Genomic DNA, 27,853 nt, shown 5'->3' with positions numbered 1-27,853 from the left:
ACCGTATGATATAATCGTAACAAGAAATGATCATCCCCCAAATCAGAAGTCGAAATCCCGCCAATCGGGTGCCAGACATTTGCCAAAGTCGAGCGCATCGCCTGGAAATTTACCATTCCAGAAGTAAGGAATGAGGCCACTAAACAATTATCAAAAGAAATTGTATTCCCCTCTTTCGTTTGGACTAACAGTAATGCCTCCTCCTCATCATCATCAAAGCATAAACCAACCATCACTTGTTCTATGTCACCCATCACCGAAACTACGAAAACCACACTAAAAAACTTGAAATAAAACAAACAAATCACGGACCACAACCGTATAAATTAAAAAGAACCCTAAAGATCTTGTCAAAAGATAAAAAAACTAGGAAAACTCTAAAAAAATATTTTTTTTAAATTAGATTTTTTATATTGTCGATTAGTAATTATCATATAATTTAAAATTCAATGTTCCACATACTTTTCTCACATTGACATTAATGCAGCAATGAGCATATATTATTATTAAACTAACCCATCTCTTTCTCTCTCTCCATCTCATTCACTTTGAGTTTGACCCGTTGCCAGCCACCGCCACCTCTTCTATGTTGTCCAATGGCTACCCCATCCCTCACTATCTTGCAAGGATCTTCTTAGTGCAAAACATTTTTTTTTTATGAGATATCCTTTCTCTTCCCTCTTTTCTTTCATTAAAAAACAACCACAAAGCTTAAATACCCTTTCTTCTCCCTTCAGTTCTCTCTTTTCCTGCTCTTAAAAGTTAAAACCCTAATTCTTTTCATCTTTTATGGTGAGTAATCACAACAGCGACAAGAGAAAAAAAGAACAAGAGGGAAGATCAAGTTCGATATCAGGGGAAAAGGGGAAGCTTTAAGAATATATGGCAACTTTCTCAAGCTCTTGTTTTAGAACCATCCATCTCTTACCTGCTTTTTCAGTCTCTTCATAATTGCCTTTAACCCGTTTTTATTTCTTGTTGCCTTTTTCAAAGAAATTATAATCGGAGGTTTTCGCCATGGATTCTGGTAACAGTAGTAGCATGCAGTCTTCAAGCGGTGGTGGTGGTGGTGATGACGAGTACGACTCAGTCACGGGGCCTGAGTCAGTCCCAGCTTTTCTGGACAGTTCAGGCCATTTTAACCCCTTGTCAAATCAACACCCCTCACTCGTCGTCCACCAACAAGATCATCAGCCGTCCACTTTCTTTGATCCGTCTGCAAATTATCTCAACAACCCTTTCTCTCTATCTCCACCGAGCAACTCACTGCTGAATTTTGAAGGGGTTAGGCCTCGGATGAGCCTAAGATCTGAACCCAAAACCATTGACCTCGGTAACCTATCGAGGCAATCTTTGTTAGGCTCACATGGTCTTAATCAAGGTTCATTCCCGGGCTCATCGTCGATGCAATCGAGGTCAGTTCATCATGACAATGGTGTAAGAACTTCAACACAATCTGATCAGACCATAAGTGTTGTAAAGAACCCCAAGAAGAGGACAAGAGCATCAAGGAGAGCACCGACTACAGTTCTCACCACCGACACAACGAATTTTAGAGCAATGGTGCAAGAATTCACTGGCATCCCAGCACCACCGTTTTCGGGTTCATCGTATTCTCGAAGGCTCGACCTTTTCGTATCTGGCTCAGCCTCACGGTCCAGTCATTTGGAACCTTTGGGTTCTTCTCTCTACCCTTTACGTCCTTCGGCTAAAAGGGTCCAGACGACTCCATTCGCATCATCGTCTTCTCCTTCATTGTTAAACAATCCTTTACTTGCCGCTGCTAATACAAGCAACACCACCATGGCCAATGCTTTCAATCCTAGTTCCAGTAACTATCAAATTCCTTCTGATGTAGACTTACTAAAGCAGCCTCAGAATATGTCAAACTTGCAGAACCAGAGTCAAACCCTATTGTTCCAGTCCTTCCTAGACGCGCCTCCTCCTTTACACCCATCTCTTGGTTTGCCTGGTTTCGGTGTGAAATCCCAGGGAAGCTCTGCCATGCCTTCCATTGATGAATTGGGGTTTCGCCATGGTAATGCAAGCCTCGGTGGCTTACAAAATCGTTCAGCACCAGAAGCGGAACGTTCAAGGAGCGAGCGCAACTGGAGTGATCATGGTGTTGGATTGAACGATGGCAATCAAGATCACTTGGGGCCTTTAGATGGGAATTATGGTAGCAATAATTCACAAGGAGTTAACAGCTGCAAATTGAACTACCCGGCTTCCTCATCAGCTTTTCACCACCATGACAAGGGATTGGAGAATGTTTCTTCAAGAGCAGAAGGTACAGTTGATTCATGGATTTGTCCTGCAGAGTAGACATTACCGATCACCTACTAAACTTAATTTGTAGAAATACTGTCATGCAGAAGAAGAATAGTAGAAGGGTTTCTTTTCTTATTTTTCTTTTCTTCATTTTAGAGAATAATCAATTCATAATTCTATTATCATACTTATCAGACACATATTATGATATTATCGTCCTTTATTGGGATTAAACACTTACTAAGATATACAGTGATGCCATTTAAGTTAATTTAATTTATTATGTGTTTTAAACATTGGGTTGGGGAACTCAACTGCAGCATCTATGTATGATAAGGAATAAGGAGAACTCTTTCCTCGTACCTTGTCTTGTGGGAGAAACTAAATAGGTCGGTGCTGTTAATAAAATAAAAGACCTTTTCTTTTATTTTTTATTTCTTAAATTCTCCCCAACTCTAAACCTAATCTTTATTGTCCGGCGAATATATTGAATATCATTAGTAATAAAAGATAATATTAATCATCTTAAAATATTTAAATATTATTCCTCTTAAAAAATTAAATTTAAATAATTAAATAGAATATAAATAAAGTATGTATATTATCAATAAATTAAAAAATCTAAAAAAAATATTATTCTATAATTATTTTAAACTATATATAAAAAAAATTCTCCAATGAATGTGGTCCTTACCTACCCATTTTCCCAAGTGCTTCAAAATGTCTTGGGAACTGCTTCATCTTGTTATGTGACTCAACTGACAGAGAGAGAACCAAGTGGACCTTCCCTGGCCCTTCTCACACATCCGTTAATTTTTAACATATTCAACTTCTAATAGTTGCAGTAAAAATAAACAAAATAAATAAATAAAGACAAGGTTTTTTCTAGTTAATTTACAAGTCAATAATTCCTCAACTTTTCTATTTTGGGTATTATATTGTTAATTTATGGTATACTTCAAATAATTTTCTTCGTTGAACAAAAATATAATAATGTTCTTCAGTCTTCACATATAACTACAAATCAAATATTGAAAGTTTTAATTTTGTAGTAATTAATATGATCTTTTGTAGTTAATTAGTACGATTACTATAATATTTGTTTTAATTGATTTATACAATCATCTTAACAAATAACATTTGATGACATTGTATCATAGGGTGTAGTTTTTACTTTTTTATAATTCAAAAAAATTGAAAAATTTTATGATTAATGCAGTTAAAAAAGTTTTAAGGATTAAATTGAGAAAAATTATTGAGTTAAAGGGCTTAAATATTACTTTACCCCTTCACTAAAGAAATAAGGGAAGGGAGGAGAGATGGTGCGGAGTAATCGACGGCGAGATTGAAGCAATCCACACCTTACCTGCCGCAATCATTAACTACAAGTTAAAATATAGCTTCCTATTATTATTATTGTCCTTCATTTTTGATTTTATGTTTGATTAATATCCTAAATCATTCTCTTAAGTTATTATTAGTTTTTTAAGGCAGCTGCCGTTCACATTAAGATATACTCTAATTAACGATCAAAATTGTTGGGTTGCGTATGTACAAGGCAATTTTTATATACATTCTTCTATTTCTAAGTTCAAATTTCACTAATAATACATAAGAAAATAGTAGTCAGGGATGGATCGAAAAAGGTGTTAGAAGATACGATCGTGCTTTCTATAAATTTTAATTAATGTTATAAGATTTTAAGTGCATCCCTTATAGTATTCATAAATCTATGCCCATGGTGATGGTATTTGGGAGATTATATATGTAGTAAAAACTAGCTTGTGATGTTCACAATAATTCGTTGATGAACTGGATTCTTTGCATCTAAGTAGAGTAATTGGAGATGTATTACAATTGATGAAATTATTAAAGCAACGAGAGATGCTACATTCTGCCAAAAAGTCAATGATCATTAATTCTTTTTTTTTTTTACATAATTTGATTGGTTGTCCAAGATTTTGCACCACATGCTAGATCCTTGTAGCCTATTTATTGGAATATACAAAGAGATGTACATTATCTGTGGCCGTATATGGATGAGGAGAGAGAGAGAGAGTTTGGGGATAAATTGAAATCTGCTGTGAATCATGTTGAAAGCTTGGTGGAATGATTAAACATTAGAATTTGTGAGATGGGTAAGAAAAAGAGGATGCAAACAGGGACGGATCAAGGAGAGTGATCGAGATGATCGTCTGTTGAAAAATTTAAATTATAGTATATTATAGATATTGTTTATAATTTTTTTAATAATTTATTTTAACTTTTAAAATTTTATAAATTTATCTCTTAATATAGAATAATATGTTTATCCTTGATATAAATAAATGGCTTATTAAAATAAAGAAGACATGATAACAAGGAAGTGAAGGGGGCTGATTGTTACAATATGGGAATTTGTTGGTTGAAGATGAGAGGGAAAAATGTTGGTAATGACATGTGATATTTTCCCTTTTGGAATCGTGGTGGCCCATGCCAGAGAATAATCTGGTTTTTAGCAATTATGATTGTTTTCACTCCTTCTCCCAGTCATGTGAGACAGACAGCACTTTCAGGGAAGTTCTACAGTTTCACCTTAATATAAGCATCGATTATTGTTTAAATAATAAATCGGTAAAAATATCTAACATATCATTACTTTTATCTAAAAATTAATTTTTAACATTTTTGGTAAAAATGTCCAACAATAATAAAACCGATAGCGTTTATTAATGTTTTCGGTCATTTTTTCCAAATCCGGTAAAACACCTAATAAAAACAAAATCAGTAGCGTCTAATAATATTTCCGGTCATTTTTTACCGGTTTTGTAATTTAAACAATAACAAAATCGGTAACACCTTATTTTAGGCTTATATTAAGGCTGCCGCACGTGAGTATTTCCCGCACTTTCATCCTCGGGTTTTAAAAATTATCAGAAACCATCAAATAAAGGGCTTACAAATATCGTTTTCATTAAATAAAGGGCTAATATGGAACTAATTGATTTTTAAGGGACTAGAACAACAATTTCACCATTAACAGGACGTGTAAGAACAAGATTAGTTAAACTGTAAAATAACAGATGCTAAGAGGAATTACAAAGTAAAAAGATATACAAAAAGGTCCTTTCAAGGTTTTCAGCTATAATAATGAGGGTGTTGAGGCATTTTTCTTTTTGTTACTAGGGCTGTGTTTTGGGTTTGTAAGTTAAAGGGTACGTAAGCAGTGATGAAAGTACATGGCAACCTGACGCAATTCGGTCGTCTTTAAAGACTAGGAGCTGGAGAGCATAATAATAATAAACAAGCGATCGTGAATTCTACCGCCAAATGCCGCAATCTTACATACCATTGGGGTTAACAAAGAAAAATAAGCATTTACTTTTGACACTTATTTTGAATTTAAGTGAGGGGGCTAAAATGGATGATGAGTGAGTTTGTCCTCAAGGCTTAAACAAAGATATATTAATAAGAAAATTATTGAATGATATCAGTCATAAAAAATAATATTTTTTTTAAACGGCTATATTCGAGTAATTAAATTTACAAAATATGTATGTTTGATGTAAAGTTATGAGTGCCTAAAAATCATATAATCATCTGAGTATTTACTCATTATTCTTTATAAACAACTGATCATAAAATATATTTCATTATATACTTATGGAAAGGGATCAAATCAAACCCATTAAGTAGCCTCAATGATTAAATGGTGTGTTTATCTCTATAGAGGTCTTAAATTCAAGTAGTTACGTTTGTAAATGTGTGTACATTGTCAATGACTAATTTTTTTTTGAATAGATACTATTATTATAATCACATTAGACTATTAAAAAACGTAAGAAACCAACATATATTATATAAAAATGTGAGAATGCAAAGGGGGAGCAGTGACCACACTAGAAGTACAAGTAGAGCAAATGGTGTAGGCTAAAAAGGGGAGAGGTTGGGAATTGGCATCCTAGTCACTACTCAGGTCGGTATCATAGTGCAGTTAGGTAGCCCACTAGAGAATAAAACTCCTTGCTTCTAACCAACACCAGCAAACCTTGTTTACCACTACCAACCCATTCACTTTAATTTCTTCAATTGTGCTTATAAAAATTTACAAGCTATTTCATTTTCAAAAATACATTCAGAAAACCCGGTTTACCTTTAAAATAAAGTTGACCAATTGATGCTGCTGGATCTGAGATTTCAGCACATTCAAACTTGAACATATATTCTTCAAAAGTACTGATGGCCAGCATTTCATGCAGTGGAGAATATTTTATGTATGTCCGAGTCCGAGACCAACCAGCTCACGGCCTGGCTATTGTTCACTCTGCAAACACATGCCAAAGGTTAAGGACAAGTTAGTGGTCAATAGTTATGATGTTCTCAAGTCTTAAGTCTGCACTTTGATCCAAACCCAATAATTTACTCAAATCATAATTTATTAGGTTACTTAATCAACTATATTATATATTATTATATATTATATGTTTTGCATTTGAACATCGATTTCATGATTATTTTTCATGAAAAAAATTAAAATATAATTTAACTTTTTAATGGAATGATCCCTTGATTTCCCTCATTGTACTTCAAAGGAGATAATCCATTAGAAGAAAGAGATAAAGTGGAGACAAATCTATAACAAATACGCCACGAGATTAAATCATAGAGAATGTTATACACCGTATTTCAAAAACAAAAGCGAACATCGAAAGATAAAAGATAAAATTACAATACACTAATTACATAAACAAAAAAGATATGAAAGATCATAAAATTTAAAAGCAACGAATATAAGTTAATTTATTACAAAAATTATACAATTTTAATTATATATATTCATAATATGTACACCACACACAAATATATAAAATACATAAAGACAGTTCAATATCTAAGGGTTTTGAGGTGTATATTATCGATGACTAAATAATAAAAACAATACTAATCTATAATCACCTCAAAATAATAAAAACATTTATCATATAAATATGAATATATGAAAACGTTAAAAACAAAATCTTCTCGTGAAATGAACATTTATTAGTGTCGTGTGTTGGGGAGAAATTGACATTTCCGCAAGTAATGCTGCGCTAGGTTGGTAGAGTGAGGCTGGCGCTAAAATGTAGTTACTGCCAAGTAAAATTATTCTTTCGCTTTCCTATATGCTTACCTTATCTACGGGTCAAAAACAGAGTAATAGCGACTACACAATATTTGTAGATTACTTTTTTGATTCTTCATGTATTATTGGAAATATTTAAACTATATACCAGTGTTTCTATATTTCGTTACTGAATTTAATAAATAATTTATTTAAATATTACTTGATCAACGGGGTAGAATTTTTTTATTTTTACAAATGATTTTAATTTACTATAATGTGTCTAAATATAGATGAATGACATATGATAAAAAATGGCTGTCCCTTTTTCCCATATATATGGGGTAAGAGGGAGGTAAGATAGTAGGCTACCCCCAACATCAGGTTGAGAGCAGCTTCCGTAAGAGACCTCCGAATTTGTGAAGATAAAAAGGACTTTATTATCAATATGTGAATTAATTTAGGCTTAGCGTCGGCAGTTCTATTTTATAGAATTAAATTTTAAGGTTACATAACTAAATAAGTCGCTTGACATAACTACATCCCTACTTATTATTTTTTATTAATTAATATCAGTTTCAAATACGTTAAAAATACGTTAAAAATGATCATTGAAAAATATTTTTTAGATGAAAGGAGAGGATGAAACTATTCAAAATGGAACGTAAAATTTGATGTTAATCAAAATTAAAATGCGTAACATATTTCAATTATTATACCCTCATTTCAATTATTAAAAAATAATTACTTTGTATAGGGTTCAAACGAGGGCAAGAAAGGAATCAACCTTGTCAATTGGAGTAGTGTACAAAAACCAATGGAGGATGGTGGATTAGGATTGAAAATATATATACCAACAAAATAAAGGCGTTTCTCGTGAAATTTGGATATCAGCTTGTATTAAATGAGGACAAGTTGTAGATTCAGTTTTATTATTATTATTATTAAGTAGAGAGATATTACATTTTTAAATAAATATTAAGATTCGAATCCACATAAAATAAAATAATAATATTTTTGACGACTCGATCGATTAATGAATATATGTGAATTCAGCTCTTTAAGGCTAAGTATAAATGGACAGAGGCAATCCTTGAGTCTCTGATGGTGCAAGATGGTTCTCGTCTGTGGAAGTGGATAAGTACCATTTGAGAGGAGGTTCGAATGGGGCTAAGTTGGAACGTTCGTAATGGCCAAAGAGTTGATTTAGGTATGATCCTTGGTTAGATTTGGAAGGACTGTTAGTTCTTAAGCGATTTTGATTAGACATACATAAATCGGGTCCGACAATAGATATGGCTACTGAATTTTAAGGGTGTGTTAATTTTTTACTGAACTTTTAAATGAACTACTTGTAGACATCCACTCGTCGTTGACAGTGAAACACGCTTGTTATCAATCGTCATTCGTAACATATTAATATCAAAACATTATAATTTATTCAATTTTCTTATAAGATTGATTTTTTATAAAACCCACTTAAAATCATCATCTGAGTCGTTAATTACACGTGTTACCATGTGATTAACAGATTAAATTTATTGAATTAAATTAAAATTAGGACCAAACTGATGAAATCTGTAAGTAATGAGAACTAAATGTGTAATTTTACCAATTTATTAGCTACCATATCAACTTCTCCTTCAAATATTAACTACAAATGACTCGATTGCTATTATTTAAATAATTAAGTGATCATATTGACAAAATTAAAAGATTGATGGTCAAAATAAATCTCCCTATAATTAAGTGGTCATAGATACGATTAAACCTTAGAATTAAATACTTTTACAGATAAAAATAAAAAATTAGAAGTCTTTTTCCCAAGAACGTGTGTTTGGCGGATGGATTTGTCGTGCAGTAATGAATTTAAGTTTAATTTCAGGCGAAATTTAATATAAAATATTAATTTATTTAATATAAAATTATATAAATTTAAAACATTTTCAATTAAAATTAAAAATTATATTTTAAGTTATAATTAAAAATGTTACGTTTTGGTTATTTTAATGTTCATAACTGAAAATGTAAATGTTATAGAAAAAATAACATTCTTAGTTAACGTAAAATGTTATCTTGCTAAACACAAAAGTTAAGCCTTTTTTATAATATTTCTGATTACAATTAATTTTTTTCGATTTTTTTTATTGTACTCTCGATTCTTAAAGATTTGTCTTAATTAATTTGTATTGAATCATATCTTACATATAATTTTGATGTGCGTCTCCTGATATAAATTTTTTACATATACAAAATTTGAAAATCGAAACCTTTTTAAATGATACCGAACTATTTATCGCTTAAATCAACCTTATTAACGATTATTGCCGATTTTCAACTCTATATTTGCATTTTAAATTCTCTCGTATTTATCTGAAAACTTCCGACTCAAATAATCAACTTAAGCTGTAACAGTCGAATAAGTGAAGCAGTGCACAGTGACAGTTATATCATTGATACGAATAGAATCTTGGAACAGAGGTTCAACTATACAACCAAAGATGAGTATTATCGTAACCGAAAATAAAAATAAGATTAGTATTATCCGATGAACAAAAGGAAAACTCGAAAAAATATTTGAGTTTTATTAAGAAGAAACTCAAAGAAATTCAAATTTTGTTAATTTATTATATAGTTATATATAAATATTAAAATTTAAAATCAGATTTATAATATATTTTAATGTGGACTTTTTCCGTTATTTTTAAATTATAAAATAGAACTTCAAAAGTAATTGTTGCTTTAATGCAAATTTACTGAAGATTATCGAAACATCAGTTTCAAACCATTCAAATTATCATATCTCAATTGGTAAACATTTATCACTGTACTTATAATTTTTATGTATTATTTATTTATTTTAGAATTTAAGATATACCAATAAATTTTCTCTAAAATTAAAATTATCACGATTAAGAAAAACAGATAATTAATTTAATCTCCATCAACCCTAATCCTACAAACATTACAAAATATGGATCTACCCCTTAAAAACATGAATTTCACGTAATAACAATACAAAATACGGATCTACCACTTAAAAAACACACGTAAAAACAATACAAAATAGAATAAGGGATTGAATGCAATACAAGTAGCTCAACAACAAAGGAGATGGAGACATTATGTTTGTGTCCCTCACAGCAGGTCTAAAGTGATTTTCATGAACCCCACATGTTTCCCACTAAAAATAACACTCTCCTTTCCTTCAATTAATGGATCATAACCAAGACAAATTGTGTTAGCGGCTGCCACCGAGAATCGCAATGTTTTGGTTATTATTATTTGTTGATATGAACAAATGAGTTGTAGTGATAATATACATGTTGTTAATCTCTTCTGGTTTGACCGTCCAGTCGTAATCGGTGATGATACAGTAATTGACTATTGTTTTGATCAACTGTCTTTGTAAAGAGGTAGAAGAGGTATCAATGATTATAGATGTTTCATCCCCTCTCTCGTAGGTTGGCAAGTTTTGTTGATATGGTCGACTAACATTAGATTGAACTCTGGTATATCATATAGGCTTGTAAGAGGTCAACTTCCACAGCGGAAAAGTTCTACGAAATTGTGCGGAAATTGATCTTATAAAGGATGTTCGGAAAGGTATAATGATCTTCTATCTCAACAGATTTCTTATACATATATATACTAATTTTATACAATCAAATACAGATAAACAAGGGAAAAGGCAAGATTTTGTTGCGGAAGACGGCTATCGGATAGAGCAAAATCGCAACTGATAATTTGAGAAAATAAAAATAAAGATAAAAGAGACAAATTTATGTGGAAAACCCCTAAAATTTAGGGTAAAAACCACGGGCAACGGTAGAAGAATTTCACTATGAGAAAATAGGAATTACAACCTCTCTCGATCTACCAAGGAGAAAACAATGATAATTCTCTCTTGATAAAAAAGAGAAAACAACTCTCAAGAAACTCTCTAAATTCTCTCTAGTATTGGAAGAAAGCTAGAATGCTTTGGGATGGTTTTGAAGCCAAATGAGATAGGGTATTTATAGCTAAATCTTAAGGACTTAATCTTGTAAATACACTAAAGTTTAATGACTAAAGTTTGTAATTTGATCATATAAAAAATCAACAAGATTGACTTTTAATAATTTTTTTTTCAAAGCCACCGGCTGCTTAGCAGCCAATGTGGTTTGATTTTTCAACAATCTCCCACTTGAAGATTTGATTGGAACAATCATATCTTCACACCATTCTTTCTACCTTGTACCATCATGTTGCTTAAGTCTCTGACAGGCCACAGAGGATCGACACCAGGTAATTTATCAGCGTTGATTGCCTTGTCATGAAATCCGCTATGTTGTCTTTGGTATGGATTTTCTGCATATCTACTGTTCCTTCTTCCACCTTTTCACGAATGAAATGATACTGAACTCGTATGTGCTTTATCCTTGAATGAAATGTTGGATTCCTTGCTAGATGCAAGGCGCTTTGACTGTCACAAAACAGAGAGACATACTCTTGATTGTGCTCAAGCTCCTCCAATAGCATCTTCAACCAAATTGCTTCTTTACTGGCTTGTGTAACTGCTACATATTCTGTTTCTGTTGTGGATGTAGCCATAATTGATTACAATTTTGAAACCCAACTTATAGCTCCACCAGCAACTTTGAACACATATCCTGTAGTAGATTTGCTTTTATCCAAATCCTCTGTATAGTCAGAATCTACATACCCATTAATTAGTAAGTTTGATCCTCTGTAACATAATGCAACATTTGAGGTCCTTTTGATGTATCTCAAGATCCTCTTTACTGTATTCCAATACTCTTTGCCTGGATTCGTCATGTACCAACTAACCACTCCCACTGCTTGTGCAATATATGGTCTTGTGCATATCATAGCGAACATCAAACTTCCCACTGCTGATGCATACGGTACTCGAGACATCTTCATCCTCTCTTCTTCACTGCTAGGACTCATACTGGAGGATAATTTGAAGTTAATAGGAAGAGGGGTAGAAATTGGCTTACAATCTTGCATCTGAATCATAGATCTTCTTCAAGTAATTCTTTTGTGAAAGCCAAATATTCCTATTACTTCTGTCTCGGTGAATTTGCATCCCTAGAATCTTGTTTGCTGATCCCAAGTCCTTCATTTCAAATTCCCTAGCCAGTTGTGCCTTCAATTCTTCAATATGATCTTTGTTGGGTCCTGCAACCAACATGTCATCCACATACAACAGCGATATAACAAATCATTATCACCAGACCTCTTGAAATAAGCACAAGGGTCTGCATTAAGTCTGTTGTATCCAAGGCACATAATAAAGGAATCAAATCTCTTATACCAACACATCGGTGCCTGCTTTAGACCATACAGAGATTTGTTCAACCTGCAAACCAAGTTCTTCTTTTCTTTTTCTTCAAAACCTTCAGGCTGGAGCATGCAAATCTCTTCTTCAAGATTTCCATGAAGAAAAGTTGTTTTAACATCTAGCTGCTCTAGATGTAAGTTCAATGGAGCACACATTGTCAAAACTACTCGAACTGTTGTTAGTCAAACCACAGGAGAAAATATTTCATTGAAATCAATACCTTCTTTTTGAGCATATCCTTTGACCACCAGTCTTGCACGATACCTGTCAACTTGATCGTCACCATTTCGCTTGATTTTGAAGACCCATTTGTTACCAATTGGCTTCATTCCTTGTGGTAGTGGCACAAGGTCCCATGTATTATTTTTATAAAGGGCTTCAATTTCTTCTTGCATCGCCATCATCCACAGTGAAGCATCTGAGTTGTTTATTGCCTCCTGGTATATTGATGGCTCACTGTCCTCTGTTAAAAGGCAGTATGCAATATTACCTTCTATAACATAATCTGAGTGCCAATTGGGACGTCTTCTCACACGATCTGATTGACGAGTTGTTGGAGCTTCAGAACTCTATGGTTCTTGTTCATCATGTGCTGGTTTTGCTTCAGAAGAATCTCCTTGTTCAAAATCTTTTTCCACATGTTTCTGAGTAGTATCTGACTTTTCAGCGCTATCATCGGCTTCTTTTCTTTGTAGTTTATCTTCTACAAAGATAACATCTCTACTGATGATCACTTTGCGGGCAGTGGGATCCCACAAGTGATACCCCTTTACTCCATCAGCATACCCCAAGAATTTGCATTTCCTGGATTTTGGATTCAACTTTGAAATTTCTTGGGAGTTGTACATCACGTACACTATACTTCCAAATACATGGAGGTTTGAATAATCAGCTAGTTTCCAATCCACATCTAAATTGGTGTCTTCAGCTCTATTGCAGTTGATGGAGCTCGATTCACCAAATAACAGGCGGTATGACTGCTTCTGTCCAGAATGATTTTCTAGGCATGCATCCCTCAACATTGCTCTTGTTCCTTCTAACAAGGTTCTGTTCATCCGCTCTGCCACTCCATTTGTTGAGGAGTGTTCGCCACTGTGAACTGTCTTTTGATGCCTTATTTCCTGCAAAAGTCATCAAATTCTTCACTTGTGTATTCCCTCCATTATCTGTTCTGAAACACTTGATCTTATTTCCAGAATCAAGTTCCACCCGCGCTTTGAAGTTTTTGAAAGTTGAAAACACGTATGACTTCTTCTTAATTGGGTACACCCAACATCTCCTTGTAGTCAATAAATGAGACAAAGTACTTTGCTCCGCCTAAGGATGAACTGGTGCTTGCCATACGTCAGAGTGAACCAATTCTAGAACACTTTTGCCTCTAGAATTTGATGTGTTGAATTTCAACCGGAGCTGCTTACTTGTTATACAATGCTCACACAAAGGAAGTGATACCTTTGTTAAGCCTGAAAGTAACTTTTGCTCTACAAGGACTTTCATTCCTTGTTCTGACATGTGTCCAAGTTTCTGATGCCATAACATTGCAGAATCTAAACTACATGAGGTAACAGAGGCTCTGCTTCTATCAAAGTTTCTCCCTTCAGCATGTACAAGTTTGCTGCTATCTTTTCGCTTTTCAGCACCACAAGTGCTCCACAGAACACCTTCATGATTCCTTTCCGTGTTTCAATAAATTTTTCTTTAGGCCTTTCACGTGCCGCACATCTCGAATAACTTAATTGTTCCATCATACATCTTCAATTGATGGTTCCCACACCAACGATCTCCAAGGCATGATCATTGCAACTATAGACAGATCCTCATGAGACAGGTTCATAATGATGGAACCATTCTCTTCTTGAGGTCATGTGATATGTTTCTCCCGAATCAATGAGCCATATATTTGCATATCTCTTTCTACCTTCCACGGTGGTTGGCGCTTCACAACATAGAGCATCTCCATCAATTGAAGTGTGGTATTGCCTTGTGGATTGGAGTTTTTATTCAGACTCCAACAATCATTCTTCAAGTGACCCTTCTTTCCACAGTTGTAACACTTTAAATTCTTCTTGCTTCTCGACTTTGATCTACCATGTTTGTGACTGCTTCTTTGGCCACGTTCTGTTGATCTCCCTCTCGTCGTTGTCAACGCTTCTGCTTGTTGCAGATTTACTTGTCTGTCTTCCTTGTTCTTGCGCCGATTTCTTCTTGTAGAACAGCAGCTGCAACGTCATCGAAGACTAGACTGGTGACACTACTGTTTGTCAAGTTGATGATGAGTTGATCATACGAATTCGGTAGACTTGAAGTAGAAGTTCAACACGTTCTTGTTCTTCTATTTTACAGCTTAAGGATGTAAGCTGAGAAAATAAAGTGTTCAGTGTATTTAAGTGCTCCGTCACTGAAGTAGATTCTGGCATACGGAAAGTGTACAATTTTCTCTTAAGGAAAATTTTATTGTGCAGCGATGTGACCTCTTACAGTTTGGTGAGATGATCCCATATCTCCTTAACTGTCTTCTTCTCCTCGATGCTTGACAATACTTCATTGCTAATGTTAGATGAAAGTTTTCCATAGCATTCCCGTCCATTTCGATCCATTTGTTGTCATCTGTGAAATCCACCGACCTTTCACTGATAGCTGTTAGACAACCGTCTTTCCTCAGGATGGCCTTCATCTTCAATTTCCACAATGAGAAATTTCTCCCATTGAACTTTTCAATATCAAATTTCGTTGTCATAGCTTCTATTTCGGATAGCTCCCACTATTTCCCTATCGTGAATAGTTCTCTAGAACCGTCAAAGAATGGGTAATACCTTCTTACTTTCTTATGTTAGAGGATCCACCTTTTGGTGGCAACCACAAAGACAATAAGCAGATATTACACATTTTAATATAGCTCTGATACCAATTGTTGCGGAAGACGGTTATCGGATAGAGCAAAATCGCAACTGATAATTTGAGAAAATAAAAATGAAGATAAAAGAGACACAAAATTTACGTGGAAAACCCCTAAAAATTTAGGGTAAAACCACGGGCAACGGTAGAAGAATTTCACTATGAGAAAATAGGAATTAAAACATCTCTCGATCTACCAAGGAGAAAACAATGATAATTCTCTCTTGATAAAAAAGTGAAAACAACTCTCAAGAAACTCTCTAAATTCTCTCTAGTATTGGAAGAAAGCTAGAATGCTTTGGGATGGTTTTGAAGCCAAATGAGATAGGGTATTTATAGCTAAATCTTAAGGACTTAATCTTGTAAATACACTAAAGTTTAATGACTAAAGTTTGTAATTTGACCATAAAAAATCAACAAAATTAACTTTTAATAAAAAAAAAATTCAAAGCCACCGACTGCTTAGCAGCCCATGTGGTTTGATTTTTCAACAGATTTCATAGGCTGAGGCCAAATATAGATGCTGCTTTACATATATACACATGCATGTATGTATGTTTGAACTTTGAAGTGAAGAATTAAAGTTGATCACATTCCGACGAGCATCACTGAAGGTATGCTATACATTTTATATCATACGAGAAACAAAGTTAACTGAAACATGATAAAATGTAAACTTTGCAGAAGAGACTGTACAGGCTATGCAAGTTTGGCAACATTAATTGTACTTGCAAATATGGATGGTTAGCTAGCTGCTTTTTCTGGCTGAGATCATCACAAAACGTGCATTTCTGATGCATGTAAAATCAACGAGCCCACAAGTTTGGCAAAGATCTCCGAGTTCGCGATCGGAAAGGAAGATATGGCCACCTGCTATTCCCATTATACTCTACACCCAAAGTTAACCCACTGTCAACAATAGAAACAAATAGACAACAATTTATCTCTTGTGATGCAAGAAAGGCTCAAATGACACTTCCTCAATCAATTCAATAGCAATTAAGAAACCTGGCGGAATGTCCTCATAAATGGTACAAATGCAAATGGCCCATCAAGAATGTAGGTGGTAGCAACAAAAACACCTCCAGGTCGAAGAACTCGACTTATTTCAGCCACCTAGACAAATCATCATAAAATCCCTTTAAAACATAGGCTTAAAAGGTAAAAGTTCGAGAAATAAAGATCGGGATCTTATGTCGGAAAGTAAGCATTAGATGTGGCAAGAAAAAGGAATAGCTTCTCAGGTTTTTGTGCAAATCCATACAGTTTCAGAAACTGGTTCTGTACTACATTATTAACCCAAAGTTTAATAGGCTTTTACTCTTCTTAAGGAAGTATCTTTTCCTGAAACAGTTTTGCTCTTTTCAAGATCGCTTACAGCAAGTAATTGGAATGATTAATTAACCACAACATCTAAAAGAAATGCTTACAGCTGTTGATGGTGAAGACCAACAGTGCAAAGCAGCACCGGCATGTAAAGCATCGACAGAACTTGACTTGAAAGGAAGTCTAGCGATATCAGCTGGACCAAGGTCACTTTCCTATGAACAAACATAAAGAATGAAGATCAGCGGCAACATCTCCAATTTAAGTTATAAACGTTTAAAACTCAACTTATGTACTCTTTTGGGAAGTTTTCCTCCTCCTTGATGAATTCATAGCATTGCCGCAGCATTTTGTCCGAGTAGTCCAGAGCGATAACCTGAGAAAATAATCCACCCTTGGCGAAAAGTCTGGAGAACATCCCACTACCACAGCTAGCATCAACAATAGTTCCACCAAGAACTGGCTTTAAGTAATCCTTAGCCATATCAAACTGCCATGAAAATCATTAGTTACTTAGTGACTCCAAATTGCTAGCAAAGAGTATGAAACAACAACAGCATGAATAGGGGAAAAACTACTGTAAATATTATCCCATATCAATCGCATTAACTGCAGGATGGTTATCATTCCAGAAAAACTGTAGGATGATTAGAAATTGATGTTTTGTGTATGTTAGCATTTCAAATGTTGTATTCTCAAAGAGAGTTCCTTCAGTACAAATTACAGATAAACAGACTTCATTCCAAAGGGACATCCACACAAGGTCGAGATATAACACTTAAAGTTTCAAGCTTCGGATCCCAAAATGATGTTTCGGATATAGATATGTTTCGATAAGTATTCAGACATAACTTCATAATTCTTACTGATGAACACGAAAATATAAGTTTTCATCTTACCTCTTTCTCGGGACCTGGAAAGCCACCAAATATAAAGTTTTGACGCCAACCCCTCTCATAGAGAAACGAAACCATCGGAGTCCTGCTTAAGAAAATGACCAATAGACAATAGATAAGCAAGTTAACAGCAAAACAAGCGTCGGACATAGCATCAAGCACTATAATGAAAATAGCATCGGCATGAGAACATGAAAATGGTCTACAGGGTACACTTTAAAAGCAGATCAATATATTTTTTTATGACTTCATGGTTATTACAATTTTATAATCAGAGAAAGGAGAGAAATCATGTAGCCCCACCAAAGACTCACTAGATTAATCAAACGAATAAAGCTCTCATTTTCAATCTCCTATGATCAGTAGATATCCATTCAATTTGAACTCACAAATGCAAATGCTAAACAACACTATCCAAAACGATAAAAACTGAAAGGAATAGAAGAGACTGACCTGAACACTTCAGTAGCCAGTGGCATGGATTCATACTGCTTGGACCCGCTAGAAGCAACGAGGTCGAGATGCGTTTCGTTGCCGAAATAAGCCTTTTTGCAAGTGTTACATTGCAAATTAGACCCAGATGTCGATCCACTGTTCCATTCAAAAACACTAAATTAGTTCACACGCAACTCGAAATTGAAACATATCATTTTGAAAAGAGAAAACCAGCATGAACTGACACGCATAAAGGGGAGTCACCGATTCGGGTTAATGGATCATAACAAATAGGACAAGCTAGAATGTTATCACTGCCACTTTGCTCTTTCCCCTCCACAACAGGCCCTAAAATATTTACCAAGCAAAAAGAATAATAACAATTATAAGAAAGAAGGATGAATAAAAAAACTTGAGCAAAAGGAGAATATTTTACCGTAGGCTGGGTTTCAACAAATGCAGTAGAAGAAAGGCCAACTTTGGGCGTTAAACTTGTTGTGAAGACGGGAACAGTGAAGGGTCTTAACAAGAAACGGTCCGGGTTTCTCTCGAGTTGAGTGGGGAAAAACGAGGGTCTGAAATTACTGGTAATAACTGACGACATGTTTTCTCTTGTGTTGATCGTTTTGCTTTTTCCTATGGCTGAGAGGGACAAATGGGTAGCTATGTCGAAGATGAGGGGAATTTAAGAAATGCCTGAAATTTAAGAAAGAGATTATGAGTTAGTGAGAGGGAGTAGATATTATTTTTTTTGTCTATTTTCGGCTGGCTGGGCTCGGCCATCGAATGCTCCACCTTTTCCACCTGAAACAGCACCAAATAGGCTTTGTCTTGCCTTTGTTTTTTAAACTAAAAAAATAGTTGAAATCGGACATCTAAACGGTAGAATATCCTACAGTTACCCTATCAAATCTTTACAAATATATAAAAGCGTTGAATGCAATTGCTTGATTACGGACGGAGGCATGAGCCCTTGAGGGCACATTATTAGTCCCCATTAAATCAATTTCAACGATAATAGTATTTATTTGGGTAAACTACAAATTTAGTATTTAAACTATTGTTTTTTTAAAATTATATCTAACATCTAGTTTAAGTTTCAATTTGATATTCCGTTGTTAAAAAATTAATAGAATTATTGACGTGATATTTTTTTAGAATTTTCTCAATGATGATATGACATTATATGGTGACATATCAACATCGTCGTTAAGATTTTAGTGACAGGATACCAAATTGAAACAAAAACTAAACCCGTATTTCTATTTGGTTATTAAACTTAGAGCTTTTAACAATTTACTCTAAAGAACACCCGTTTTCTTGTAAACGACTTTTTGCACCTTTTTACTTAATTTTTAGGTAAATTATTTTTTTGATTAACCAAATTTGATCGTATTTCTATTTGGTTATTAAACTTTAAAAATTTTAATTTCATCAATCAACTTTTGAATTTTGCTCTTTTTGATCATTCAACCTCTAGATATTTAACATTCTTTAATTATTTTTGGAAATTTATGCAAGAAAAAAACCAACCCTTAAACTTTTCCCTTAAACCCAACTATTTTGTCCTCATTTGATTCACCAACTTGAGAGTATTTCATTTTAAATCTAAATAGTGACGATGTTGATAAGGAGGAGCAAAGCAATATATATTGATTCCATACTGATTCAATATTTATGATTGTAGATCAAACCAAAAAAATTAATAACTTTTTGTTTGAGTTTTGTCAATTTCAAGAAAAATCAAGCTAAGAAGAGGAGGAAAGAAACGAGATTATTTTAGTACTAGTTATGTTACAAAGGATAGTCCATTGAAAAGAGAAGGTTAAAAGTTTAGGTCAAATTTAGCAATAAAAAGACAAATAAATGCAGCATTTTGTGATGGCATTAGACACTTAACGATCGAATGGCAAAAAAGAGCAAATTTCAAAAATTAAGTGATTAAATTAAAAAAATTAAAGCTCAATTATCAAAATAGATATACGAGAGAATTTGAGGGATCAAAATAATTGCTAACCCTTTTTTATTCTAGTGAAATGTTGTTTTATTTTTTATTGATAACAAATTGTTTTTATCTTCTGGAAAAAGAAAACAAATCGGTTTCTATTTGAAGAATGGTAAATAATTAAATATTAAAAATACTAACATAGAGCAACAAGCCCGTCTAGCTCAGTCGGTAGAGCGCAAGGTTCTTAACCTTGTGGTCGTGGGTTCGAGCCCCACGGTGAGCGACTTAATATTTTTCCTCCTCCATTCCCATGAATTCACATTCCAGTTTGTGGTCACACCCTTCAATGCTGACTTTTCTGGGAACTGATAATTATTATTTATACATTGGTGTGGACAGTATTTATTTATTTTTACTTTAATAAAACTACAAAACGCAGCAAGAAAACATTTGTGTCGTACAATAAGAAACATAAACTACAGCCTACAGGATGTTCCTCCTGCTACTACAATTAAGGTTTCTCCGGTGATATATGAAGCATCATCGGAGGCCAAGAATGCAGTTGCCGCCGCTATTTCATCAACCGTCCCAAGCCTTTTCAGTAATTTCATTTCCTCATACGTCTTCTTCTGCAACTCAGAATTCATTAACACACCAATCAAAACTCAAATTCCTAAATTAATTCACCAAAATATTTGCACTTGTGCATGATCTACTCACTGCATCTTCATTCCCTGTTACGTGTGCCGCAAAACGAGTTGGTATGAAACTAGGCGCAACACAATTCAGTCGAACATCCGGAGCCATCTCAGCCGCCAGAGCCTACCGAACAACACGAACAAATTACACAGTTATACATTCATACATACATGCATACATACCTTGGTCAGGCCAAGAAGGGCAGTCTTAGTGACCTCATACATAGAATCATATTTACTAAATTGTCCTAGTTATATTTATAACTTTATAGAATTATTAATTTATAATATTGAAGGGACCATAATTTATATAAGAGTCTTCTGACAAATTATTATCATATTAATTTATGAAAATTATTAATTTAGACATTGGACCCTAGTTGAGACCCCAAAATTTTTTTTTAGAGAGGTTATTAATTTATCAAAGCAAATATCAATTAAATCATATTTTATTAAATTATCCTAGTTATATTTATAATTTTATAGAATTATTTTATATATTAAAGTGACCATAAATTTATATAAGAGTCTTCTGGAAAGTTATTATCATATTAATTTATCGAAATTATTAATTTAAAATTTGGGCCTAAGTTGGGACCCAAAAAGAATATTATTTTAGAAAGATTATTAATTTATCAAGTATTAATTTATAGAGTTTCTACTATATATATCACAAGTGTATATACAAGTGGGTCAAAGATATACCTTTAAATTATTACTGTGTATATGGGATGAGGTCAATGTCTCAGCTGGAAAAAAAATCAGAAACTTTGAGGCCTGGGTTCAAATTTTCAGTATGCATAGATTAATTCATATAATGGTAGTTTTTTTTTTGTTGTCAATTTGTATACATAGTCTGGAAATTTAGGATATCCTCAAATCATTTGAGCTGCTCCACACTAAAAATCATGATCACAAACACAAATAGTATCAGTTCAACAAGGGGGTTAAAATCAAGAAGCTAATCAAAACAATTCCAAATATGTAGGACAATTATGAACTTACGCAAACAATATAATGATTAAATGGGGAACTAAGCAACAAAATTAAAATCTGAAACAGCCCAACCTTCACCAAGTTGGGACTGAAATTCACAAGATTACAGACAAAGAGAGCAATTAGCATATGTCCACAGCTCATGTTAACCCTAAAACATAATCCCCAAAACCACAATGGAAAGGTCCTATAATATAATCACACCCGACTAAAGATAAAACACCAGACACAGCAGAAGCAATATGATAGGTTAGAGAGCTAAGAAGTTAAACCAGAGAAATGCTGCTTTCACCGCCGGGGGGTTTGCGTACGCCGCCATAGTAGTCTCGAGACTCCACCTTCCCATCAGCAAAGATGTTACTGCCACTCATCTCCCTTAGTTTTAACGCACTGAGTGGTTTCTCGGAAGAACCTGGAGAACCATCACCCTTAAATATGTCATTTCCTGAAAGCTCAGCAAATTTCTGATTATGAATTTTCTTTGCTGTCTTAACCGCCGCCTCCTCATTTGACATGCTACTTCCAGCAGACTACAAAATAACACCCAAATTCAACCGGTTAGTTATCCAAATTTAAGGACTGATGCAAATGGTAATTGATTAATCACAAACATGGGTACTTAATGACTGCAAAAAGCAAACCTCAATAAGAACTGTGGAAGCTATGCTATGCATCTCTGTCCAGTACAGAGTGATAAATGTAAATCTACAACTTATTCCAAGCCTAACTATATGGACTCCTAGAGATCTTAAGTGCAATTCCTTACCCAAGTAATACATACAAAAAATGGCATACCATAAGACATATCCAACAACCCGTTAGAGTACATTGAGAAAATTCACCAAGTTAGGATTTAGGAGTTTCTACATGTACTTACATTACGTGTATCAGGTTCTCCCATATCAAAATTGTCCTTCAATGCCAATGCACGTACCATTGACCTGGGTAAAATTTCAGGTGGAGGCGCAAAGATGTCATGTCCACTGAGGTCCTTGCACTTTGCATCACAGAGTTGCTTCTTCAACTTTGCATCCTCGCTTTCTAGGGTTCCACTTAGCTCACGCTGCTTCGCCACCTCGGGTAGAGTAGTCGGCTTTTTGGGGGAAATACTCTCTTCCTCGGCAAATGAGATGTGACTAATTCCAGCTAGTGCTTGCTGACAGTGCCAAAGATCATAATATTTCAAGGAAACATTACTTGATACAAACGTATTATGATCAAATGTGTTATGCATACCTGGTACATTCGTAGTCCGGTTTTGCTGTTTGAAGAAGGATTAGCGCTGCCTTGTTCTGATTCATCGTTTTCTCCATTGGCAGCAAAAATCCCACTGCCAGTCATCTCCTTCATTTTATATCCAGAACAAGGTTTCCTGGAAATTGCAACAGATGAACAACCAGCATAAAACCAAATGAACAGGAATGAAGAAGATGCAAAATCGATCAATGCACAGATATTCCTTTTTTCATTCCACGCTTAAGGATTTATTGACTAGTCCTAACAAATCGTCAAATCCCCTTAAGGCCTTAACAATAAAGATAGAGACGAAGAAAACAATAATATAACAATTTTTGTACAGAATTACCGAGTTTCACTTAAGAATGCCAACAAACAAGCAAATAAAATAAAAGATGTGTAGATGTATATTAAAACCATCGAGCCTTGCAATTCGCAAAGCATTAGGAAGAAGTGAGAACATTGTATCAACGACATTTATTGGTCAGGTACATTCGAAATGTATACAGTTCGATCTCCTTCAACGGTCAGTACAGTTGGATCAGAACGGAGATCCGATGGATCATGGTCGTTAATCACGGATAATTGAACAATCAAACTTCAAAAGGTTCAAAATTACGCCCATATTTGAAGTCAAAATTTCCTTTGTTGTAAAAAAAAACTGCAATTTAGATCATAAAGACTAAAGAGCGATATTGGCAGCAACATTTTATTTATAAAAAAAAGGAAAAAGACAACGAAATTCTAGTAACAGCTCGAAGCTTATGAAAATGTATTTTTATATTAAAAAATTGAGCTAAAAATGTTTTCAGATAAATAAAAATGGAAAATGAAGATAAGCTCTATAAGGAAGAAAAGGAGGCCAAGTAGATCTCACCGTTTGTTTAAGCTTTCAAATTCTTCATCGGTCACTTGACCTCCAAACACCACTTTTCTGATCCCATCCGACGGCTGCCAATAAGTAAAAAAATCAAAAACACTAAATAAATGGCAGAAAAAAAATTTATTTAAAAAAAGAAGAAGAAGAAAGAACCTGGTGAGGGCGGGTGGAGCGAGGGGCGGAGGAATCGGGTTGAGGAGTTTCGGACCAAGTGAGAAGATCGGCAGTGGATGTGTGTGGCTTCCTCACAGGAGTGCTTCTCTCCATTTTCGTTTGTGTTTTTTTTTTCTTTAATTCAACTCTCAAAACTACCAACAAAAACAAGAATGCTTCTGATTAGATGGAAAAAGTGCCTTGGATTTGATTCCCCTGCAAAAACAACAACAACAACAAAAGGAGTTTTACGAGCTTTGAAAAACTGGATCTGAGAGAAATAAGGAACGTGCGTGTGGGTGGGTGTTGTACTTTCTGTGTCGAGTGGTGTTGAAATAATGGAGTGAGAGTGGTATAATTATAAGTTGTACTTTCTCTGGAGTCGAGTTTCTATCTCCTCTACCACTGGCTCTACTGGTTTTTGAATACATTCTACCGCCCTGTGTACTATGAATTTATTTTCTTTTCTAAATGCCCATGTGCTCTCCACTCATCTCTCTCTAAATCATCACTAAAAATGTCACTTTCATATTTACAAATTATTTAATTTAATTTTTATCTTATAAATTACATCCAAATTTCCATTAAAAAAGGTTATATAGTACTTTGAGAACATGCCATATGGCATAAATATATTAGTTTAAAAAATATGTTGTTTGTCGATTAATTTAACCAAGGCCAAAATAGGTTTAATCAATTAGAGTAATTAAAGATGGTATCAAATGGGACTATATTGATAATCACACATCAGTCGGAAGCAGATGGAAATGCTGGCTGAGATATCGAAACACAGAACAAAAATAGAAGTCTTAACACTATAAAACATCAGATTCAATCATGTTTAAATAGGAGAGATCGTCAAGTAACAGTCTGAAAAACATCTGATGAACAAATTGATACAACCCACATCACAAATCCCGGTACTACTACTACAAACGAGTTGGAAGCAGGTCACTCTTAACAGCAAGCCATCTCATACCTCGACACACCAGGTCTTAAATGAAAACTCTTCCGACCGATTAATTCTGCAGAGATAAGCAAGTTTATTTGTTGAAAGTGAAAGGAAAAAGTGAAAACGGTTAAGATTTGCAGCACTACAGAAATCTAACATGCCGGAGATAAAGCGAAGTCAGCCGTCAATCGATATTTCGAATTTTAACATTTGCTTACCTCTGCCTGAGGTTCATCATCTGCTTTTGATTGCTCACCTGGAAAGTCAAGTAACAAATTTGCAAAAAAAGAAAAGAAAAAAAGGAATGTATCAGTGGCAGTTGACAATAGAAATCACTAATACCGTAAGGTTAAGCATCTAGAAACTAAGCATTAATGTATGAAATGCAAATCATAACAATAGAAATGTGCACGGATGTATATATTGGCATACAAAATAAAAGACATTACCTCCTTCTGGCAGATCCGAGGTCCATAAAGTCAGATTATCCCTGAGAAGCTGCATAATAAGGGTGCTATCCTTGTAAGATTCTTCATTGACACTATCAAGCTCTGCAATAGCCTCATCAAATGCTTGTTTAGCCAGATGGCAAGCCCTGCTCAGATATTGCTCACATTAGATTGACACTAGCTGCTAAAGTGGAACTCGTATTAATAGCTTTGTGCTCCAGCTATAATTATTTAATAAGTAAACATCAAACAATATCTATCGAAGAAACTATTTCTGAAATTGGCACTAAATGAATGGAAACAGTTGTGTTGCCATCATTTGCCCCAAATGAAAGAAAATTTTGAAGTGGATTACATGTATGTATTGGACTAGAGTGAGAGAGACGCATCCTAACCTCTCGGGAGAATTTACAATCTCATAGTAAAAAACAGAGAAGTTCAAAGCCAGGCCAAGTCTAATTGGGTGAGTTGGAGGCAAATCAGTGTTTGCAGTGGAGGTGGCAGCCTACAATATAAACAATAAATATTGCGCAAATATGAAATCAAAATAGGAGAGGTGGCTGATAAAAGCTAGAAAAACAAAAGGTATAGCAAAAAAGAGCAATGTCATGGACACTTTCACACACCTCATATGCCTTTCGCGACTGATCAGCAGCTTCTTTACGATCATCTCCTGATTTAAATTCTGCCAAATAACGAAAATAGTCTCCTTTCCTGGTAAAAAGGAAAGGCAACAAATAAGAAAATATGCACAACTACTGCCTATATGAACACAGAGGCAAGAGAAATAATCCGCACATCTTATAGTAGAAAACTGTTGATTCCCCTGTTGAGGAAGATGGGATGAGGTGCTCATCAATGACAGATAATATATCATAACAGATCTTTGCAAGCTCATCTTCAACCTTTTGCCTGTACTCCTTTATCCTCTTCACATTTTGCTCATTACCCTTCGACTCCTCTTTCTGCTCAATTGAAGACAGTATCCGCCATGATGCCCTTCGTGCTCCGATTACATTCTTATATCCCACAGATAACAGATTCCTCTCCTCCACAGTCAGCTCAACATCCAACTTAGCAACACTCTTCATGGCCTCGACCATCTCTACAATATAAAGATCTTTCACAATTCAAAACAGATTTCAAAAATGTAAACGAATTTCTAACGAACTAGTAGATAAATCCCAACAATGTTCCAACTATAGCTCCCCTCCCTCAGTTCGTTTTTTAAGAGAGGCTATTAGGGATTGGGTCGTAATCGCTTGAGCTAAAATTATTTTGTTTATTTAGAAGTTGTTAAAAAGTAAAAGCAAATATCATAAAATAAAGTATTGAAAATGAGCAATTTGTGTTCTTCCACCGAGTTTGAATTTTACTTGGTCAATAAATACATTTTATTTTGTATCAAATCACAATTTTTGTTCCTGGGTAAGCTAATCATGACTTCTTTACTACCCATATACTACTACTAAAAAAACATTAGCGAAAGAAAAATTAACAGATTCAGTTTCAATCCCCAACTCCATTACATTATCATCAAATCCGAACTAAATCCTATACTACAGTCCATATACATCAGATCATTACCAAAAGAAAGTAACAACGCAAAAAACTTACAAAGTAATCAGAGAAATACAGGATTTAAAAATACATCATCCATATATTGAAAAAAAATCATGAATAAAAACATAGATCCTAGAAAGCATGAAAAAAATTCAAATAATCTCAGAAAGGAACTTTAAAAAAAAAAAGTTAAAAATGTACCGTCATATCTTTCAGCTTGCTCAGCTAGTTTTGCCAAGTAAACTTGCTGCTCTCTTTCCTTCTCCATCGTTTCTTTCTTACTTTTTCCCGAGGCTTCGGGTCTCTATGAATCTTTGGTCTTTAGATTTTGCAGTTGTAGCAGAGCTGTGGGAGCAAGGAGGAAGGTAAACTGCCTTTTAGGAATGCCGTACTTCGTTTTCTGACCGTTGGATGATGTTCTCTTCGTAGGGAGAATCGACGGACCAAATTGAGTTCTTTGTGGGGACTCTGAAATGGGAAAAAAAAGAGTCGAAATGTTTGGTGCGGGAGAGGGCGGAATCAGAGCGGTTCATCTGAAGTCTTTAACTGAAATATTGGCCGTTGGATTGAATATTGTGATCAGATGGAGAGTAGGGACGGTGACTCGGACCACGACTGATTGTAGTTCGCTGGGGTCCACAGACATTTTGCTGTTTTGTCAGGTTGGTTGTTTCCACAAATTTTACTGCAGCTAGTCCTTATTTTCCATGTCATTAAAGAAAATTTTT

The 27,853-nt window shown here is 34.5% G+C and overlaps 3 protein-coding genes, 1 non-coding gene and 1 pseudogene across 6 annotated transcripts; 2 read left to right on the top strand and 3 right to left on the bottom strand.

The window, feature by feature from the left end:
• The first annotated feature begins 672 nt into the window (after positions 1–672).
• LOC120197970 lies at positions 673–2,432 on the top strand. Of its 2 annotated transcripts, XM_039199368.1 has the most exons (2): positions 673–2,137; positions 2,168–2,432. In XM_039199368.1, the coding sequence occupies exons 1-2, from the start codon at positions 1,018–1,020 to the stop codon at positions 2,323–2,325; spliced, it is 1,278 nt and encodes a 425-aa protein (XP_039055299.1). In that variant the 5' UTR covers positions 673–1,017; the 3' UTR covers positions 2,326–2,432. The 2 variants fall into 2 exon arrangements, with proteins under 2 accessions (XP_039055299.1, XP_039055298.1); XM_039199367.1 differs by having other exon boundaries at positions 673–2,432.
• A 13,770-nt stretch (positions 2,433–16,202) lies between these two features.
• On the bottom strand, positions 16,203–18,931 carry LOC120198291 (annotated as a pseudogene).
• A 1,477-nt stretch (positions 18,932–20,408) lies between these two features.
• On the top strand, positions 20,409–20,481 carry TRNAK-CUU. Its single transcript has one exon. It is a non-coding gene; the product is annotated as a tRNA-Lys (tRNA).
• A 1,430-nt stretch (positions 20,482–21,911) lies between these two features.
• LOC120198004 lies at positions 21,912–24,429 on the bottom strand. The gene is made up of 5 exons (XM_039199403.1): positions 24,162–24,429; positions 24,006–24,079; positions 23,129–23,264; positions 22,770–23,048; positions 21,912–22,422 (listed from the first exon to the last, which is right to left on the bottom strand). The coding sequence occupies exons 1-5, from the start codon at positions 24,273–24,275 to the stop codon at positions 22,159–22,161; spliced, it is 867 nt and encodes a 288-aa protein (XP_039055334.1). The 5' UTR covers positions 24,276–24,429; the 3' UTR covers positions 21,912–22,158.
• Positions 24,430–24,964: 535 nt separating this feature from the next.
• Positions 24,965–27,527, bottom strand: LOC120198030 (14-3-3 protein 7-like). Of its 2 annotated transcripts, XM_039199425.1 has the most exons (7): positions 27,327–27,526; positions 26,361–26,667; positions 26,189–26,276; positions 25,958–26,067; positions 25,563–25,708; positions 25,332–25,369; positions 24,965–25,186 (listed from the first exon to the last, which is right to left on the bottom strand). In XM_039199425.1, exons 1-7 carry the CDS (start codon positions 27,391–27,393, stop codon positions 25,181–25,183), a joined length of 762 nt encoding a protein of 253 aa, XP_039055356.1. In that variant the 5' UTR covers positions 27,394–27,526; the 3' UTR covers positions 24,965–25,180. The 2 variants fall into 2 exon arrangements, with proteins under 2 accessions (XP_039055356.1, XP_039055355.1); XM_039199424.1 differs by lacking the exon at positions 24,965–25,186 and having other exon boundaries at positions 25,239–25,369; positions 27,327–27,527.
• Between the last annotated feature and the right edge of the window lie 326 nt (positions 27,528–27,853).

The sequence above is a fragment of the Hibiscus syriacus genome, unplaced genomic scaffold, assembly GCF_006381635.1.
Source record: "Hibiscus syriacus cultivar Baekdansim isolate YM2019G1 unplaced genomic scaffold, ASM638163v2 tig00117056_pilon, whole genome shotgun sequence".
Lineage (NCBI taxonomy): Eukaryota > Viridiplantae > Streptophyta > Magnoliopsida > Malvales > Malvaceae > Hibiscus > Hibiscus syriacus.
Note: the sequence above shows the minus strand (reverse complement) of the source record. Positions and strands in the feature narration are given on the sequence as shown.

What these genes read in the sequence shown, in the direction of transcription:
- LOC120198004 (XM_039199403.1), bottom strand. Translation starts at nt 24,275, where the DNA reads ATGGAGAGAAGCACTCCTGTGAGGAAGCCACACACATCCACTGCCGAT. An exon ending in TTTGAAAGCTTAAACAAACG is followed by an intron (nt 23,265 to 24,005) that starts GTGAGATCTACT and finishes TGCAATTTCCAG; the next exon opens with GAAACCTTGTTCTGGATATA. An exon ending in GAGAACCTGATACACGTAAT is followed by an intron (nt 22,423 to 22,769) that starts GTAAGTACATGT and finishes GTTATTTTGTAG; the next exon opens with TCTGCTGGAAGTAGCATGTC.
- LOC120197970 (XM_039199367.1), top strand. Translation starts at nt 1,018, where the DNA reads ATGGATTCTGGTAACAGTAGTAGCATGCAGTCTTCAAGCGGTGGTGGT.
- LOC120198030 (XM_039199424.1), bottom strand. Translation starts at nt 27,393, where the DNA reads ATGGAGAAGGAAAGAGAGCAGCAAGTTTACTTGGCAAAACTAGCTGAG. An exon ending in ACAGTTTTCTACTATAAGAT is followed by an intron (nt 26,277 to 26,360) that starts GTGCGGATTATT and finishes CCTTTTTACCAG; the next exon opens with GAAAGGAGACTATTTTCGTT. An exon ending in ATTGTAAATTCTCCCGAGAG is followed by an intron (nt 25,709 to 25,957) that starts GTTAGGATGCGT and finishes ATATCTGAGCAG; the next exon opens with GGCTTGCCATCTGGCTAAAC.